General features: G+C 39.6%; 1 protein-coding gene across 2 annotated transcripts in view; it reads left to right on the plus strand.

Annotated features, from left to right (window-relative positions):
• Positions 1 to 2,047: 2,047 nt before the first annotated feature.
• Positions 2,048 to 15,419, plus strand: part of gucy2ca (guanylate cyclase 2Ca) — a 38,837-nt gene continuing 25,465 nt past the window's right edge. Inside the window, exons 1-6 of one of the 2 annotated variants that reach the window (XM_022682880.2) lie at positions 2,048 to 2,438; positions 4,185 to 4,388; positions 8,312 to 8,424; positions 11,788 to 11,855; positions 13,963 to 14,181; positions 15,391 to 15,419. The exon at positions 15,391 to 15,419 is cut by the window's right edge and continues 90 nt beyond it. In XM_022682880.2, the coding sequence (XP_022538601.2) occupies positions 4,187 to 4,388; positions 8,312 to 8,424; positions 11,788 to 11,855; positions 13,963 to 14,181; positions 15,391 to 15,419 (631 nt within the window). In that variant the 5' untranslated portion in view covers positions 2,048 to 2,438; positions 4,185 to 4,186. The remainder of the gene's footprint in view (positions 2,439 to 4,184; positions 4,389 to 8,311; positions 8,425 to 11,787; positions 11,856 to 13,962; positions 14,182 to 15,390) is intronic. The other variant, XM_022682881.2, reaches the window with a different exon arrangement.

Consider the following 15,419-nt stretch of genomic DNA (forward strand, 5'->3'; position numbering starts at 1 on the left):
GGAATCCTTTTCAGATTGAGTCATACCACTTTCAGGATCAATCTGGCTCAATGGCTCAATGACCGGCTCAATGACCGGTTGAAGGACGAGCTTTCTATCCTGAGAACTGTTTTCCTCATTAGAGGGTCTCTGTGACACATGCATCCATCTCAAAAAGAGAGACATGTATCCCAGCACCTTAGCAGCCTGAATTGATGCAGCTGGGAGGTGCCTCTCCAATTAAACACCATTCTCTACATCTCTAGAGCCAAGGAAACTCTGCAACAGGGCTTGCCCATTTGGGGGACAGATAAAGGGCCCAAGCTCATCCTCCGTTACCTCAGGGCTACCTCAAGTAAGGGTCAATCTGACATGAGTCCCTCGCAATTGAACCACCCTACTTGCCTTTGTGGATTCAGGGGCTGCAAGGGGTGTTCTTGATGCCTCCTTGGCAATTCTCCTGGGTCATCCAGTGGAACCCGTTGAATGCCCTTATACTGCCACCCCTTGCCTCGTATGTGTTCTGCATTTAAGGTAATGCAGCAGGTCACTAGTTTTTATCCAACTGGACCTGCGCAGCGCCTACAAATTAATACGTATTAGGCAGGGGGATGACTGAAAATGACCCAACATGTCATTACGAGTAAAAGGTAATACCTTAAGGACTCATAAATGCCGCTGCAGTCATCCAGCGCTATTTTAATAAAGTGTTGATGGAGGCTTTTGTTCACTTTGTCTATGACTATCTTAACAACATACTTATTTTTTAATGTACAGCTGCTTTTTTCTTTTTATTTTTTATTTCTAATTTTTCCCATTTTTCTCCCCAATTTACACGGCCAATTACCCAACCCACTCACTAGGACTCCCCCTATCACTAGTAATGCCACAACACACCAGGAGGGAGAAGACTAACACATGCTTTCTCCGATACATGTGAAGTCAGCCACCGCTTCTTTTCGAGCTGCTGCTGATGCAGCATTGCCGAGCAGCCAGCGCGCTTTGGAGGAAAGCACAGCGGTACATCAGCTAACAGACGCCCTGTGCTGCAGATATTACCCTGGGAGTGATGTGGGGAGAGAGCGCCATCTACCCACCCAGAGGGAGCAGGGCCAATTTTGCTCCCTCTGACGGCAAAGCTGCATGAGCTGGGGTTCGAACCTGCGACCTCCTGCGACCTCCTGCTCATAGTGGCAGCGCCTTAGACCGCTGGACCACTCGGCGCCCCCACAGCTGCTTTTTTCGACAACAGTCTGTATCTAAAGCTGGAGAAGTTAGAGTTTCATGTATTCTTTTAGGCTTCGTGGCGTCCAATGGCATTTACATAGACTCGGACAAGAGAAAGGCCAAGATGGACTGGCCTCCTCCTACCTCTCTTCAGCTGTTTCAGTGGTTCTTAGGTTTACCAATTTCATCCAGTCAGTCAAATCAGTTTCTCTGTTTATGTCTCTTCATTGACCTCATCACAAATGACTTTATTTTTCTTCACAGGCTAATTGCAGTATTCTGTGAAGTTTCAGTGGTTTAACTCAGTAACTACAGTAATACACCTTTATAAACACTGTGGGGTAGTTTCCCCGACAGGGATTAAGCCTAATCCTAATCCTAGACTAATGGAAAATCTTTATTCTAAATTCTTTGTAGTGCAACACTAGGCATAATCTCTGCCTGAAGATCAGAGCGTATTATGAGGATCAGAGCGGTTTATGAGGATCAGGTAAACAGTTTTACAGTCTCTCACTCTGCTCAATTTTATTACACACTAATTCATCAGTCCTGCATTTACAGCCGAGTGTCCGACCTTTGCTCTCTCTGTGGCCCTGACACTCAGACTCTGCTGCTTTTGTGTTTCTAGCACATTCTGTAGGCTGGATTATACACACTGTACTGCTGTAAACACATTCATGTATCACATTACTAACTTTATACATCTGTAATCATTCAGTAACTGTAAGTGATAAAACCATAAAGCAAAACAGTTTATGGCTTATTTTTATCATATTAAAATTATAACCAAACCACCCAAAGTGCCTATTGGATACAGGTGTTGCCAGTGGTTGCTTTGGTATGGCAGCTGATTGTTATGGCACTAAGATAGGTGTTTTTATTGTTATCTGGTGATTGCTACGGCACCTCAGGTGAATTCTGACAGAAAAAAATGTAGATTGTTATTAAATACCTCTAAAAAACCTTCAGTAAGATCAAAGAGAGAGAGGGGAATCAGAACTGAGCGAGTGTTGTATGTAAATGAGCCTCTCTCGCCGTGACGCTTCAGTATGGAGTTGTTGATTAACGCGAGAGGCTCGCCTGATTCTTAGTCTGATTTTTTTCCTGAGGCTTCCAAGGAAAATTAAAACAAATTATTTTCTGTTATTTTGAGAGGAAACGGGACATATTAACAAATACGGACATTTTTGGCACCAAGAGGATCCATTACTATGGTGGTCTTCTCAGCAGAGGTGGGTAGAGTTACATTTCCACAATTCTACAGACTGCTGTGGTAAATATGTCAGACTAGATATGTTTTTAATGACAAATAATTCTATTTCTGTTTAAGTTAATAAGTAAAAAGAGTAGACCATATTCATGTTTTATTGTAGAGTTCACATTAAGTGTTCCCTTTTTAAATTAAACTGTTTTGAATTCTAGTCATTAAGTTAATCTATTCTAGTATTGTTCTCAAACAGAGAAGAACTGAGATACTGAGATACGAAGATATTGAGATACTGAGATGTCCACTGTAGTTTTTACTCATTACTGTAGAGGTTTGTGGAATTAAATTGAAAGGAGTGGTTAATGTTACTTCTTTTTAAGGTAAACATGTTTTACTACAGTATAGCTCTCAGTTTCTCTCTCCACGCCCAGAACCTGTAATTTCTGAAGGTTGGAGTTGTAGCTGTTTGACCTTGATCAGCTTACAGTGTTTAAAATCACACAGTGTGTGTGTGTGTGGTTTACAGCAGCCACTTTCTTCACAGAGGAAAAAAAAGACACATTACAATCAATGTACAAGAAGAGGTTGCTGTGGTATACTCTTGTAGGCTTACAATTGAGGGTTGTCATTTGAAAAAATAGGCAAATGAACAGAGACTTTTCAGTAATATTGAGTTACTGAATCAGTCAAATCAGCCAGAACAAAATGCAGAATGAAAATAACAACAATTATCTGGCAAATCCAGAAAGTAATGATCCACCCCAGGATTTTGCCTGTTTCCATCAAATCACACTTGTTTAAAGCTTTCAATAGTGGGTGTTTAAATGTACCTAAAATAAAGAATATAAGATTGTCAAAATATAATTATATAAAAATATAAAAAATATATAATCATATAAATGGTGTGAATCACTTAAACTGTTTTATTAGTTACAGCAATATGATTTGATTATTTATGATTAAAATCTTGATTAAAGATTTTGCTAGTATTTTCTTGCATATTTGGAAAGGGGGACAACAATAATAGTGTAGTGTGGTTTAGACCTTGCAAATTTATTACTGTATTATTTATTGTTTAGTGTATGATTTTTATTGTTTACTGTTTTATTTAGAATTGAATGTAATATTAATTATTTACTGTATTATCTCAGTAGAGTTTTGTGTGTTTGTGAGAGTGCATGTGTATTTGTGAGTGTGTGAGTGTTTGAGTGTGCGCATGTAGTGTGAGTGTGTAGTCTGAGAGTGTAAGTGTGTGTGTGTGCGTCAGAGAGCTTTATTCATAAATAAAAAGTATATTTCCGCATAAATAAAAGCTACTTAATTTTCTGAATTTGACTGTAGTGACACTGTTCTTGCTAAATAAAATCACTAATAATAATAATACTGGTAATTTGATTAATTTTCTTAAGTTTACAACACTAATAATATATATTTTTTGATACCGTTTTCACACAGTATGAAATCTCATACAACTGCTGTATTTTGCTGTGTTTTCCTGTGTGTATTTTGCTGTTTTCCTGTATTTTGCTGTATTTTGCTCTGTTTTCCTGTGTTTTGTCGTATTTTACTTTGTTTTACTGTGCTTTGCTGTGCTAGGTGTATTTCACTCAACTGTATTTTGTTGTTTTCCTGTGTTTCCTGTATTTTGCCATATTTTGCTTTGTTTTGTTGTGTTTTCCTGTGTTATGTCGTATTTTGCTGTGCTTTGCTGTATTTTGCTTTGTTTTGCTGTTGTGACCTGGGTAAAGCTGTGCCGTGTCTCCTGCTGTAGCCATGCTGAGTGTGCTGTGGTTGGGCTGCTGCTCAGTGCTGGTGGCTCTGGCTGCTGGTTTTGATGCAGAAAGGTGCAGAAATCTCCCCGTCACTCTAAACATCGTCCTGCTGGAGGACGAGAGCTCACTCTGGAGCCTTAAATATGTGGAAGTCGCTGTGAAGAAGGCCATAGCCGATGAAAACGAGAGGAACAAGCTAGATGGTGAGTATCATGCTGTGTTTTCATCAATAATAGCAGCAGTCCTTAAGATTTTTTATTTTACACTGAATCAGGAGTATTCCTGACCGAAAAGGGGACAAACTATTCTAATAAATGGCATTAATGTGCTTCTGCAACCATTTCTGCAAAGCCAAATATATTCATTCTATAACCAGGCAGGTCTGGTAGGTCTTCCTGAAAGTTCTGATGGCTTTTGCTGGTTCCCTAAGCAACCACGGCACTGCTAATAGTGCTGATACAAAAGCTACTGCAAACATAAAGATATCTGAAAAGCAAACTCAATCTTTACATCATAATACCAGAGAAACACACGATTAGAACTGAGGAGAGCTGAAGAGCAGGGGAGAATTCTCACTAAAATCACTTGACTTATCCATTCCGAAAAGAGGCTGCACAACAATGCACATTTAAAAAGTACTTTTCCACAAGCTCAGTGCAATTCCACATTCTCACAGGCAAACTGTAGCTTTAAAATCTTGGGATTTCTAATTAATTATCTAAGAAATCCTACAAAATAAATAAGTGAGATGTTTATGGGATTAGGGTGTAGTGGTTCACTAACAGACTCTTTCTTTACAAGAAAGTGTGCTAATAGGAAATAGTAAGGCACAAACACACACACACAGAAAGAAACACACACACGTATGTGAGAGGGTCAGTTTTTATTTGTCTGTCCTTCTGTATCCCCCAACACAGTCATTATCAGCAGTCCTTATTCCTTATTCTGCTACACTTAATCACACAGCACTCTGTATATTTTTACTGTTAGCTGTTTTTAGCTAATAAGTTACAGTATTCTGCTGTTATGAGTTTACCAAGCTTTGAGTGCAGTGCAAGACATTCAGCATGTTGTGTATGTGGTTGTGAATGTGGTTGAGTATGTGGTCGTGTATGTGGTTGAGTATGTGGTTAAGTAGTATGTGGTTGTGGTTGAGTATGTTGTGTATGCTGTCCAGTATGTGGTCGAGTATGTAGTTGTGTATGGGGTTGAGTATGTGATCGTGTATATGGTTAAGTATGTGGTTGTGTGGCTGTGTATGGGGTTGAGTATGTGGTTGTGAGGCTGTGTATGTGGCTGTGTATGTGGTTGAGTGGTATGTGGTTGAGTATGTGGTTAAGTATGTGGTTGTGTGGCTGTGTATGTGCTTGTGTATGTGTTTGTGTATGGGGTTGTGTGGTTGTGTATGTGGTTGAGCATGTGGTTGTGTCGCTGTGTATGGGGATGTGTATGTGATTGTGTGGCTGTGTATAGGGTTGTGTATGTGGTTGAGTATGTGGTTGTGTGTCTGTGTATGTGGTTGTGTATGTAGTTGAGTATGTGGTTGTGCGGCAGTGTATGGGGTCGTGTATGTGGTTGTGTATGGGGTTGTGGATGTGATTGTGTACATGGTTGAGTATGTGGTTGTGTGGCTGTGTATGTGGTTGAGCATGTGGTTGTGTGGCTGTGTATGTGGTTAAGCATGTGGTTGTGTGGCTGTGTATGGGGTTGAGTATAAAGTTGAGTATGTGGTTGTGTGGCTGTGTATGGGCTTGTGTATGTGGTTGAGTATGTGGTTGTGTGTCCGTGTATGTGGTTGAGTATGTGGTTGTGCGGCTGTGTATGGGGTCATGCATGAGGTTGTGTATGGGGTTGTGTATGTGATTGTGTATATGGATGAGTATGTGGTTGTGTATGGGGTTGTGTGGCTGTGTATGGGATTGTGTATTTGGTTGAGTATGTGGTTGTGTGGCTGTGTATGGGATTGTGTATGTGTTTGTGTATGGGGTTGTGTGGTTGTGTATGTGGTTGAGCATGTGGTTGTGTCGCTGTGTATGGGGATGTGTATGTGATTGTGTGGCTGTGTATTAGGGCTGGACCCGAATATTCGGGTATTCGGATATTCGTTCGTTGAGTAGGTATTCGGTTTTTAATTTTGGTATTCGGATATTCGTTTTTTTTCTCCTTTCCAGAGTTCCACCTCACTCTAACCACTTCTGTTCTCGCGGGTCCCGTCAGAATATCTTGCGCGCGGGACAGAACTGAACTGTTATTGGCTGGAGCGGGAGTTTAATCCAGACGATGCGGGAGCAAATTAATAAATAGTTAAGAAAACTGTAATAATTGTAAAAAAAAAAAAACCTAAAGAAAACTCTCAACGTGCAGGATGGACCGACACACACACGCACACACCGATGGTGTTTGGACTGGGGTAAGGAACGGGACCACACTATTCAGCGCTGCTGTTTTAATAAATATATAAGTAAATTTGAAGCATTAAATGTAGTTTATTTAATTTATATTAGGAACGTGGGGCGGGAGCGGCAGAAATGTGTATGTGGCGGGCGGGCGCGGGATTAAAAGAAGCAATTTTTTTGCGGCGCGGTAACGAGACAGAAACGCGGGAGCGTGGAAGAGTGGGTTTAAAAATCAGTCTCGCGCAGACATGATAAAAAAAATGCAGGCTCTTCGAAACTGATTTATATAATAAAACGTAAGGGGTAATGTGGCAACAGTAGGGGCTAAATCGGTTACAAAAGCCTGGCCTACAAAAATGATGTCTGAACGAATTTCCTCTTATCTAATATAATTTAAAATGGTTTAAAAATACAAAATAATTTCTAAGCAAACGAAATATTTAATATTGAGCTTATAGCCCAAGTGCAAAAATACAAAATCAGTAATACGGCTATGCCCTGCACAATGCTTAAACCGAAATAGACCAAGTACAATAACGTCATTAACAATGACTTTCCTCTACTCTAATATAATTTAACATGGTTTAAAAATATAAAATAATTTCTAAACAAACGAAATATTTAATATTGAGCTTATAGCCCAAGTGCAAAAATACAAAATCAGTAATATGCCCTGCACGATCCTTTAACCGAAATAGACCAAGTACAGTTTACAATGACTGTCCTCTAATATAATCAACAATGTTTAAGAATATAAAATACTTCCTGAACAAACGTTTTTTTTGTTTGTTTTTTTAAGCAAATAACCTAAGTGTGAAAACACAAACAGCAATTTACTGGGCTGGCTTGCGCAGCGGAGAAACCGTGCAGCAGCAGCCTCCTAGCCTGCTTACGCAGCGGATAAGCCGCGGTGTAGGGCAGCAGAAATTCCGGGATGAAAACACAAAGAAATCTGGGCTAAAAACACAGAAAAAATATGAGGTGAAAACACAAAAATCCGGGATAAAAACACCAAAAATCCGGGGTGAATATGTCTCGTCGGTCAGAGCAAATTGAACATTTTTCAGTGGATTAAAGGGGCCGTGATTTGCTTTTTTTTTTTTTTTTTTTTTTACCTCTTTTTTAAAAAAACGAATATTCGAATATTCGCTTCGAATCAGTGCCGAATATCCGGAGCTCAAAAAACGCTATTCGGGCCAGCCCTACTGTGTATAGGGTTGTGTATTTGGTTGAGTATGTGGTTGTGTGGCTGTGTATGGGGTTGTGTATGTGCTTGTGTATGTGTTTGTGTATGGGGTTGTGTGGTTGTGTATGTGGTTGAGCATGTGGTTGTGTCGCTGTGTATGTGGGTGAGTATGTGGTTGTGTGTCTGTGTATGTGGTTTGGTTTGTGGTTGTTAGGCTGTGTATGTGGGTGAGTATGTGGTTGTGTGTCTGTGTATGTGGTTTGGTTTGTGGTTGTTAGGCTGTGTATGTGGTCACGTATGTGGTTGTTCAGCTGTGTATGTGTTTTGGTTTGTGGTTGTTAGGCTGTGTATGTGGTCACGTATGTGGTTGTTCAGCTGTGTATGTGGTTTTGTATGTGGTTATATATGTGCTTGTGTGTGTGCGTGCATGTGAATGGACTGTGATTGTAGAAACAAGGAATGTTTTGCTTGCTTGGTGTATATACAGCGTATTATTGCGTTATGTCTGTGCTGAGTGTTATTTTGTTAAACCGTCGCTCCACAGGTCTGAACTTCACAATGGAGGGAATCTTCCGCGGATTCAACACAACGTATTACCGGCGTCGAGGCTGTGGGAGCAGTACCTGTGAGGGAGTAGAAATCCTGAAGTTACTGCATGTAAGTTCACGCTCACAGAATGATGTCATAGGAACAATCTCAAAACATTGGTCCACAAATCCACTACACCTGGATTTCAGATATTTACTCACGTCTTTCATGAGGAAATGCTTTCTGATGACTTTTACTCTTACTGGTCAAAGTTAAGTAACAGTAAAACCAGCTGTTATATATATATATATATATATATATATATATATATATATATAATTTTTTTTTTAATTGTGAAGTCAGAACTGTTGGCTCACAGATGACACTGAATGTAACTGTGTCTGTTTATGAAACTACTACAGATGGACCGTTCAGTGATTTGGGGCTGATTTCAATCGCTGATAGCAATCTTGGGCAGGGCTGTAGCTGGTCTGTAGCTGAATTTGTGGCTGAGCTGAGTCTTAGGTAGTCTGCTGAGTTTGTAGCTGAAATGAATTTGTAGCTGAAATGAGTTTGTAGCTGAACTGAGTCTGTAGCTGTAGCTGACCTGAAGCTGTAGCTAAAGCCAGGCGGACACTGTGCGATTTTTTTAATCGGATGCGTTCTGGAGAGCTCAAACAGCACGTTTGAATCGTTTGTCGTGTATGAACAACGCCTGCGATTCATCTGCACACACTGTACGGTCCGACTGACCTGCTGCGACGTGGGAGCTTACACTGCACGTCTAAACGCAGCCTGTAGGCGGAGCTTTCTTTGCGTACAAACTCTCGCTTCAACACAACATGTCGCCTTGCAAAAGAAAGCGCTTAGCTTTGCTTATTTGTGCCCTGTTGTGCGCTGAAAGTCCACGGAAGAGACATGGACTCGCAGGTGGCTGAGGCGACGTGGACTCTACGGGTTGTCCGTTTTACAGAAGGAGAGCGCATAGAAAAATGACTGCGCGTCAGGCTTCGAAAGAAACACCAGCAGCTTAAATAAAATAAAATAATTTTATTTTTTATTCTGTTTATTGTTTATGTAAAAACTGGTTTTGCAACACTGAATATTAAACAAGCAATCGGTTATTCACACTGGATAGGGACCCTCATTTACAGTGCCGCTGAGCATTAACAGTTTAAAAGGGATTAATAATATATATAAAAAATAGGAATAAAAACTGACATTTATTATAGACGAATAAAATATATACGTAAAAAAGGAAAAATAGGACCTTAAAAAAAGATCATAAAAATTGACATAAAAGGGAAAAAATTATATCTTATGAAGATATATATTTAATGATTTGATTAATAAAAGAAGAAAAATAATTTAAATGAATAAATAAAAAATATAAAATATAAACTCATTAAAAATTCGTTTAAAATAACCCAGGCTTTCTGCAGAATAATCAAAGTTTCAGTTAGTTTCAGTTTCAAATCATGAAAACAGCTCACCAAAACCTCAAACTATTCTTTATATTTGACTATATTTACTTACAGGTCCTTTGCTTGTACTTACAGGCCCTTACTTATTTTTATTCAACTGAACTGAGTTCCTGTAGCCTCGCGCTGAATTCAGCTCCGCGCTGCGAAAGAGAGCGAGAGAGAGGCGCAGCGCATTTTGTCTGATTTATCTTGATTAATTATCAGTACATTTATTAGCTTTAGTAAGTTTAATAGCACTAATTTTACTACACTTCTCCGACCTTATTTATTAAAACGTTTATTTTAGAAGACAGAGGTTATTATGCGGGCAATGCCGCGCGCAATGCCACGCGCTGCGCTAAGCTGGCTTTGCGTGGCTAATATTCTGGAGCACTGGACGAGATTTTAATTAATAAATTAACATATTTATAATTTTAATAAATTTGCCCTGGCGAAAAGAAACGAATTATAAAATATAGCTTTATATTTCTGTGCATGTTTTAAGTTTTATATAATTGACGGGCAGCACCAGAGGCTGACAATGTGCTTTATTTTTCAGATATAATAGCAAAGTGAAATAAAATAAATTTATGTTTGTCAAAGTTATTTATTCTTTTAATTTTTCTTTTCAAAAACTCCAGCTATTGACTGAGAATAAGCATCTGTTGAAATTCTTAAACAGCAGAATGCCTGTGTCTGCTATATTAAGCTATAAGTCTGTGTACCGAACATAAATATAAATCCTTATAACTGACAGAAATAAATATGACTAATAATTATTTATAGTTACTGTGCAGATTTTTGGGAAAACAGGTCGTGACGTTAAGAAATCGGCCCGCAAAACAGCTCACACTGTGAGACAAGCGACCAAAATTTCTGGCATGTCAGAAATCCCTGGTCGCGTCCGACTGCTCATTCGCAGCTCCTATGGGCAATTAATCGGACATCGCTTCCCCTCTCACACTGCACGACAAACGACGCACGATCAAGCTAAAATTCGGCCCGATCATGAAATTCAGTCGCATCCGACCAGATCGGGCTTAAAATCGGGCTAAAATCGCACAGTGTCCGCCTGGCTTAAGGCAGATTATGTAGTTGAGCTGAGCCTGTAGCTGTAGCTGAACTGAAGTTGTAGCTGAGGCTGAGGCTGTAGTTGAGCTGAGATGAGTCTGTTGCTAAACTGAGCCTGTAGCAGTAGCTGAACTGAAGCAGTAGCTGAGGCTGTAGTTGAGGCTGAGGCTGTAGTTGAGATGAGTCTGTAGCTGTAGCTGAACTGAAGCAGTAGCTGAGGCTGTAGTTGAGGCTGAGGCTGTAGTTGAGATGAGTCTGTAGCTGTAGCTGAACTGAAGCAGTAGCTGAGGCTGTAGTTGAGATGAGTCTGTAGCTGTAGCTGAACTGAAGCAGTAGTTGAGGCTGTAGTTGAGATGAGTCTGTAGCTAAACTGAAGCTGTAGCTGAACTGAGTCTGTAGCTGTAGCTGAAATGTAGCTGAACTGAAGCTGTAGCTGAGGCTGTAGTTGAGCTGAGTCTATAGCTGTACTGAGTCTGTAGCTGGGGCTGTAGTTGAGCTGAGTCTGTAGCTGTACTGAGTCTGTAGCTGGGGCTGTAGTTGAGCTGAGTCTGTAGCTGTACTGAGTCTGTAGCTGGGGCTGTAGTTGAGCTGAGTCTGTAGCTGTAGCTGAACTGAAGCTGTAGCTGAGGATGTAGTTAAGATAAGTATGTAGCTGTAGCTGAACTGATGCTGTAGCTGAGCCTATAGCTGAGGCTGAGCTGAGATGAGTCTGCAGCTTAACTGAGGTAGTAGTTGAAATGAGTCTGTAGCTGTAGCTGAACTGAAGCTGAGGCTGAGCTGAGATGAGTCTGTTGCTAAACTGAGCCTGTAGTTGAACTGAGCCTGTAGCTGAACTGAGTCTGTAGCTGAACTGAGTCTGTAGCTGAGCTGAGCTTGGCTTGTAGCCTATTATTATATGAAAGTATTTACTCTGATTTTCTCACAAGTAATTATTCTCGTATTATTGTTTTTTTAATAGAACACCAGTCAGGTTGGCTGTGCCATGCTTGGACCCTCTTGCACATATGCCACCTTCCAGTTGGTAGAGTGAGTATTATGTTTACATTTTTACCAACATAATTATGACTTAATTAATTTGATTTACATGTAAATTATTACATAAACAGCTTTGGTGCAATGGACCTTTAGAAATAATCCAAAATTACTCTAAATAAAATGTGTTGCCAGCACTGAGGAGAGTTCTCACATGGTACATTTTAGAGTTTAGTTAAAGTCTGAGTGCAAGCAAACACATCAGACAATCAGAAATCAGACAATCAAACAATTTACTTCAGTGTTGATAAGCAGTGCATCTTATCTAAACTGTGGGACTGCATTATTTATACGATTACTAAAACCACACTGATAAGTTTTACCCTAAAATTTAGAGACCATCACACCCACAAGGTCCGTTGCTATTTAAACGACACAGGCTGACAGTTTGAAAATAGACTGTTGGTGGGGTGTAAGATAGCAATGAGCATTGCAACGCGCCTCACACAGGGTTTACGGGAGGGCCCTACATGTTGCCTTTATCAGCGTTTAAGTTACTGAATCGAAACTATGCAGCACTTTGATCAGTAGGTTTGTGTGTGATGTAGGTCAACCTGTAATTTCATATCACATGATTACAGACGACCTCACAGGATTCCTGTAGCTACATTAATTATACATATAAACACCTGATTTCAGCCTGAAGTGAACAAAGTGACACTGATAATTAAGGATTTATGAAAAGGAGTGTCTCCTGAAATGATAATTATGGTCTGTTTGTTTGTTTTTAACCCATTCCAGCAAATAAGCTTATGACCCACACTTACTGTACTGACCTACTTTTAATGACAATGACCTGTTTTTTATAAATGTTGTGCACACCAGACAGCATATTCATATCTACTGAAATACAGATATGTACTCTGCTATTTATATACAGGTTGTGAGTTACAGTGATGTTAAACAGTCAGGAATAGTCATACCGGCATGTGATTGGTAATAGAAGTTGTAGTCATATAGTTGTGTTAAATTTATGTCAGAAACATAAAGGGTGAACACTGTTATTTTAATAAAATATTTTTATTGGCAGGAATGTGAAGAAAATGGGGGAAGTGCAGTTTTGTGGTACCCACGATAAAAATCCATGCACTGCCATTATTAGATTCTTTATAAATATTATAACTTTATAATTTAAATAATTATGTGCAGGCAACTCACTGTCCTTTTTCCTGTCTAGCAAATCCGAAGTGTATACAATATACCACAGACATTAAAGCAACATTTAATGTCACAAAGGGAATTTTATAACTGTACTTTTACTACTGGAAGCGCAGAAGGGCACCATCATTAAAATATTTTTTAAGTCTCTTAATCTAAAGCATAGGTCGGCAATAGGCGGCCCACGGGCCAGATTTGGCCCGCAGGCATGAAACATCTGGCCCATGAGGTTGTTTGAACTATAATGAACGATAATTAAAAAATAAATAAATAAAATGATTCTCTCGCGAACTTTAGTTTACATGCCTCTCTGTCTCTGTCGCACTCGGTGTGACTTTAGTTTTTGCCCGTTCTTGTTTTCTTGTTTTGTTATGTAACAGCTGGGAAAAAAGGTCTTATAATAACTAGCTGGCGCAGCGGTGGTGTGTTGGAAAGGAAGTGGAAAGAAAGAAAATTGTTAGAGGAAAAGCTTTTGGAGCTTATTACTAAGAGAGTTACATGGCAGATTAGTTTAAATTAAAAAAATAATAATTTGACTCTACCTAATTATACCTGATTATACGTGATTATACTACGATTATACCTGGTTTTACCTGAATATACCTGAATATACCCGATTATACCTGGTTGTACCTGACTATACCTGATTATACCTGGTTTTACCTGACTATACCTGATTTTACCTGAATATACCTGATTATACCTGATTATACCTGGTTGTACCTGACTATACCTGATTTTACCTGATTATACCTGGTTTTACCTGACTATACCTGATTATACCTGATTATACCTTATAATACCTTGTATTTCCAAACTATACCTGATTATACCTCTGTTTTAAAACAAAGTCTGTAAACCTTCTTCCTATATTGTAAACAACAGCAACTTACCATGAGTCTGATTTTGAAGATAATAATGTGTGTTTTTGTGTGTGTATTAGTCAGGATGTGGGTTTGACTCTGACCATACCTGTGATTTCGGCGGGAAGTTTTGGGCTGTCATGTGATTATAAGGAGAAGTTGACCCGGCTCCTCCCCCCTGCTCGCAAAATCTCCAACTTCTTTGTTCATTTCTGGAACGAAACCTGGTCCGGCCTCAAAACCCACTGGAGCACCGCCTACGTCTACAAACAGCCCGACATCTCAGAGGAATGCTTCTGGTACTGATCTATCTCGCATTTCATTTCATTTTTTTTTATTTGCTGCCTCCATGCTCCTCCACCACATCGCTCTTAGATCTAAAAAGAGGGAAAATTAATACTGAGAATTTCTGTTATTCTCTTTATGGAATTCTAGTAGTATGTTAGCCCTAAACTAATGTTGGTCCAGTAGCTTTTTTAGATTACATACAAAACATTCAAAGCTTGTAACAGACATTCATGTACCCAAAGCTTGTCCTGTCCCAGTTTAGAAATTTTACTAATATAATTGGACTTGCAATCACATTCTTACAGCAATGCTCTAAAATCTAGCAGAAAGTCTTGCCTGGAAAGTTAAGAGATAGTTACACCAACCAAAGCAGAATACATTTTATTAAAGGTCTCATTCCGCTAGAATCCTTTTTTTCTTATTCTTTGTATAATACTATAGGTCTCTCTGAGTTGTATATGCATGCTGCACATTAAACTGTTTCTCAGCCTCCCTTGTCTGCAGTAGCTTGTAAAATGAAATCCTCAGAAATACGAGTTGATTAGAGAGACGCTAGGGTGTCTATGTCAGACAGAGCTGAACATGAGCTACACCATTAGGAGCTATAGTTAAGAAGGAGCTAACAGCTCTGTTTACTTTGTTTACAGAGCTAGTTAGCAGCTATCTTGTGTAAGTAACTCTAGGTTTACACTAGGAAAGCAAGGCAGCTCAACCCGACAGAACACCAGTCAAAGCAGGTGCCATTTACACCGGATTTTATGATATAGAGCAGACTCCGGGGCTTCGACGTGGTGAAACTGACCAAGCACAGTATCACTTAGTCTGACGTAAGAGTTTGTAGACTTAATTTAGCTGAAAGAAACTTTATCAATGCTGCAGGGAGGGGGGAGGGTGATGGAGAGAATCGAGCTGCTGCGGGCAGAGGGTGATTTGCGCTGCCGCGGGTAGGGGATTATTCATGCTGCCACGACAATTAGCCAATCAGAGGTGATATATTTGCATGTATGAATATTCAAGAGCCAAAACCTGTCTTTCTTCAGAAACCAGTAATTCAGTGATCTAAAGCAGGGCTACATAGAAACACCAGAACACAAAAAACAGCTCACTTGGCATTCATTGTATGAAAAAAAAGATGGAATGAGACCTTTAATTCCTATTAATTTCCGAAGAAACAATGATTAAACACACATCTGCATGTCTGATTCTGTGTTCTGCTGCAGGTATATCAATGCGCTGGAGGCAGCAACGG

This window comes from Astyanax mexicanus, chromosome 3 (assembly GCF_023375975.1).
Source record: "Astyanax mexicanus isolate ESR-SI-001 chromosome 3, AstMex3_surface, whole genome shotgun sequence".
Classification (NCBI taxonomy): Eukaryota; Metazoa; Chordata; class Actinopteri; order Characiformes; family Acestrorhamphidae; genus Astyanax; species Astyanax mexicanus.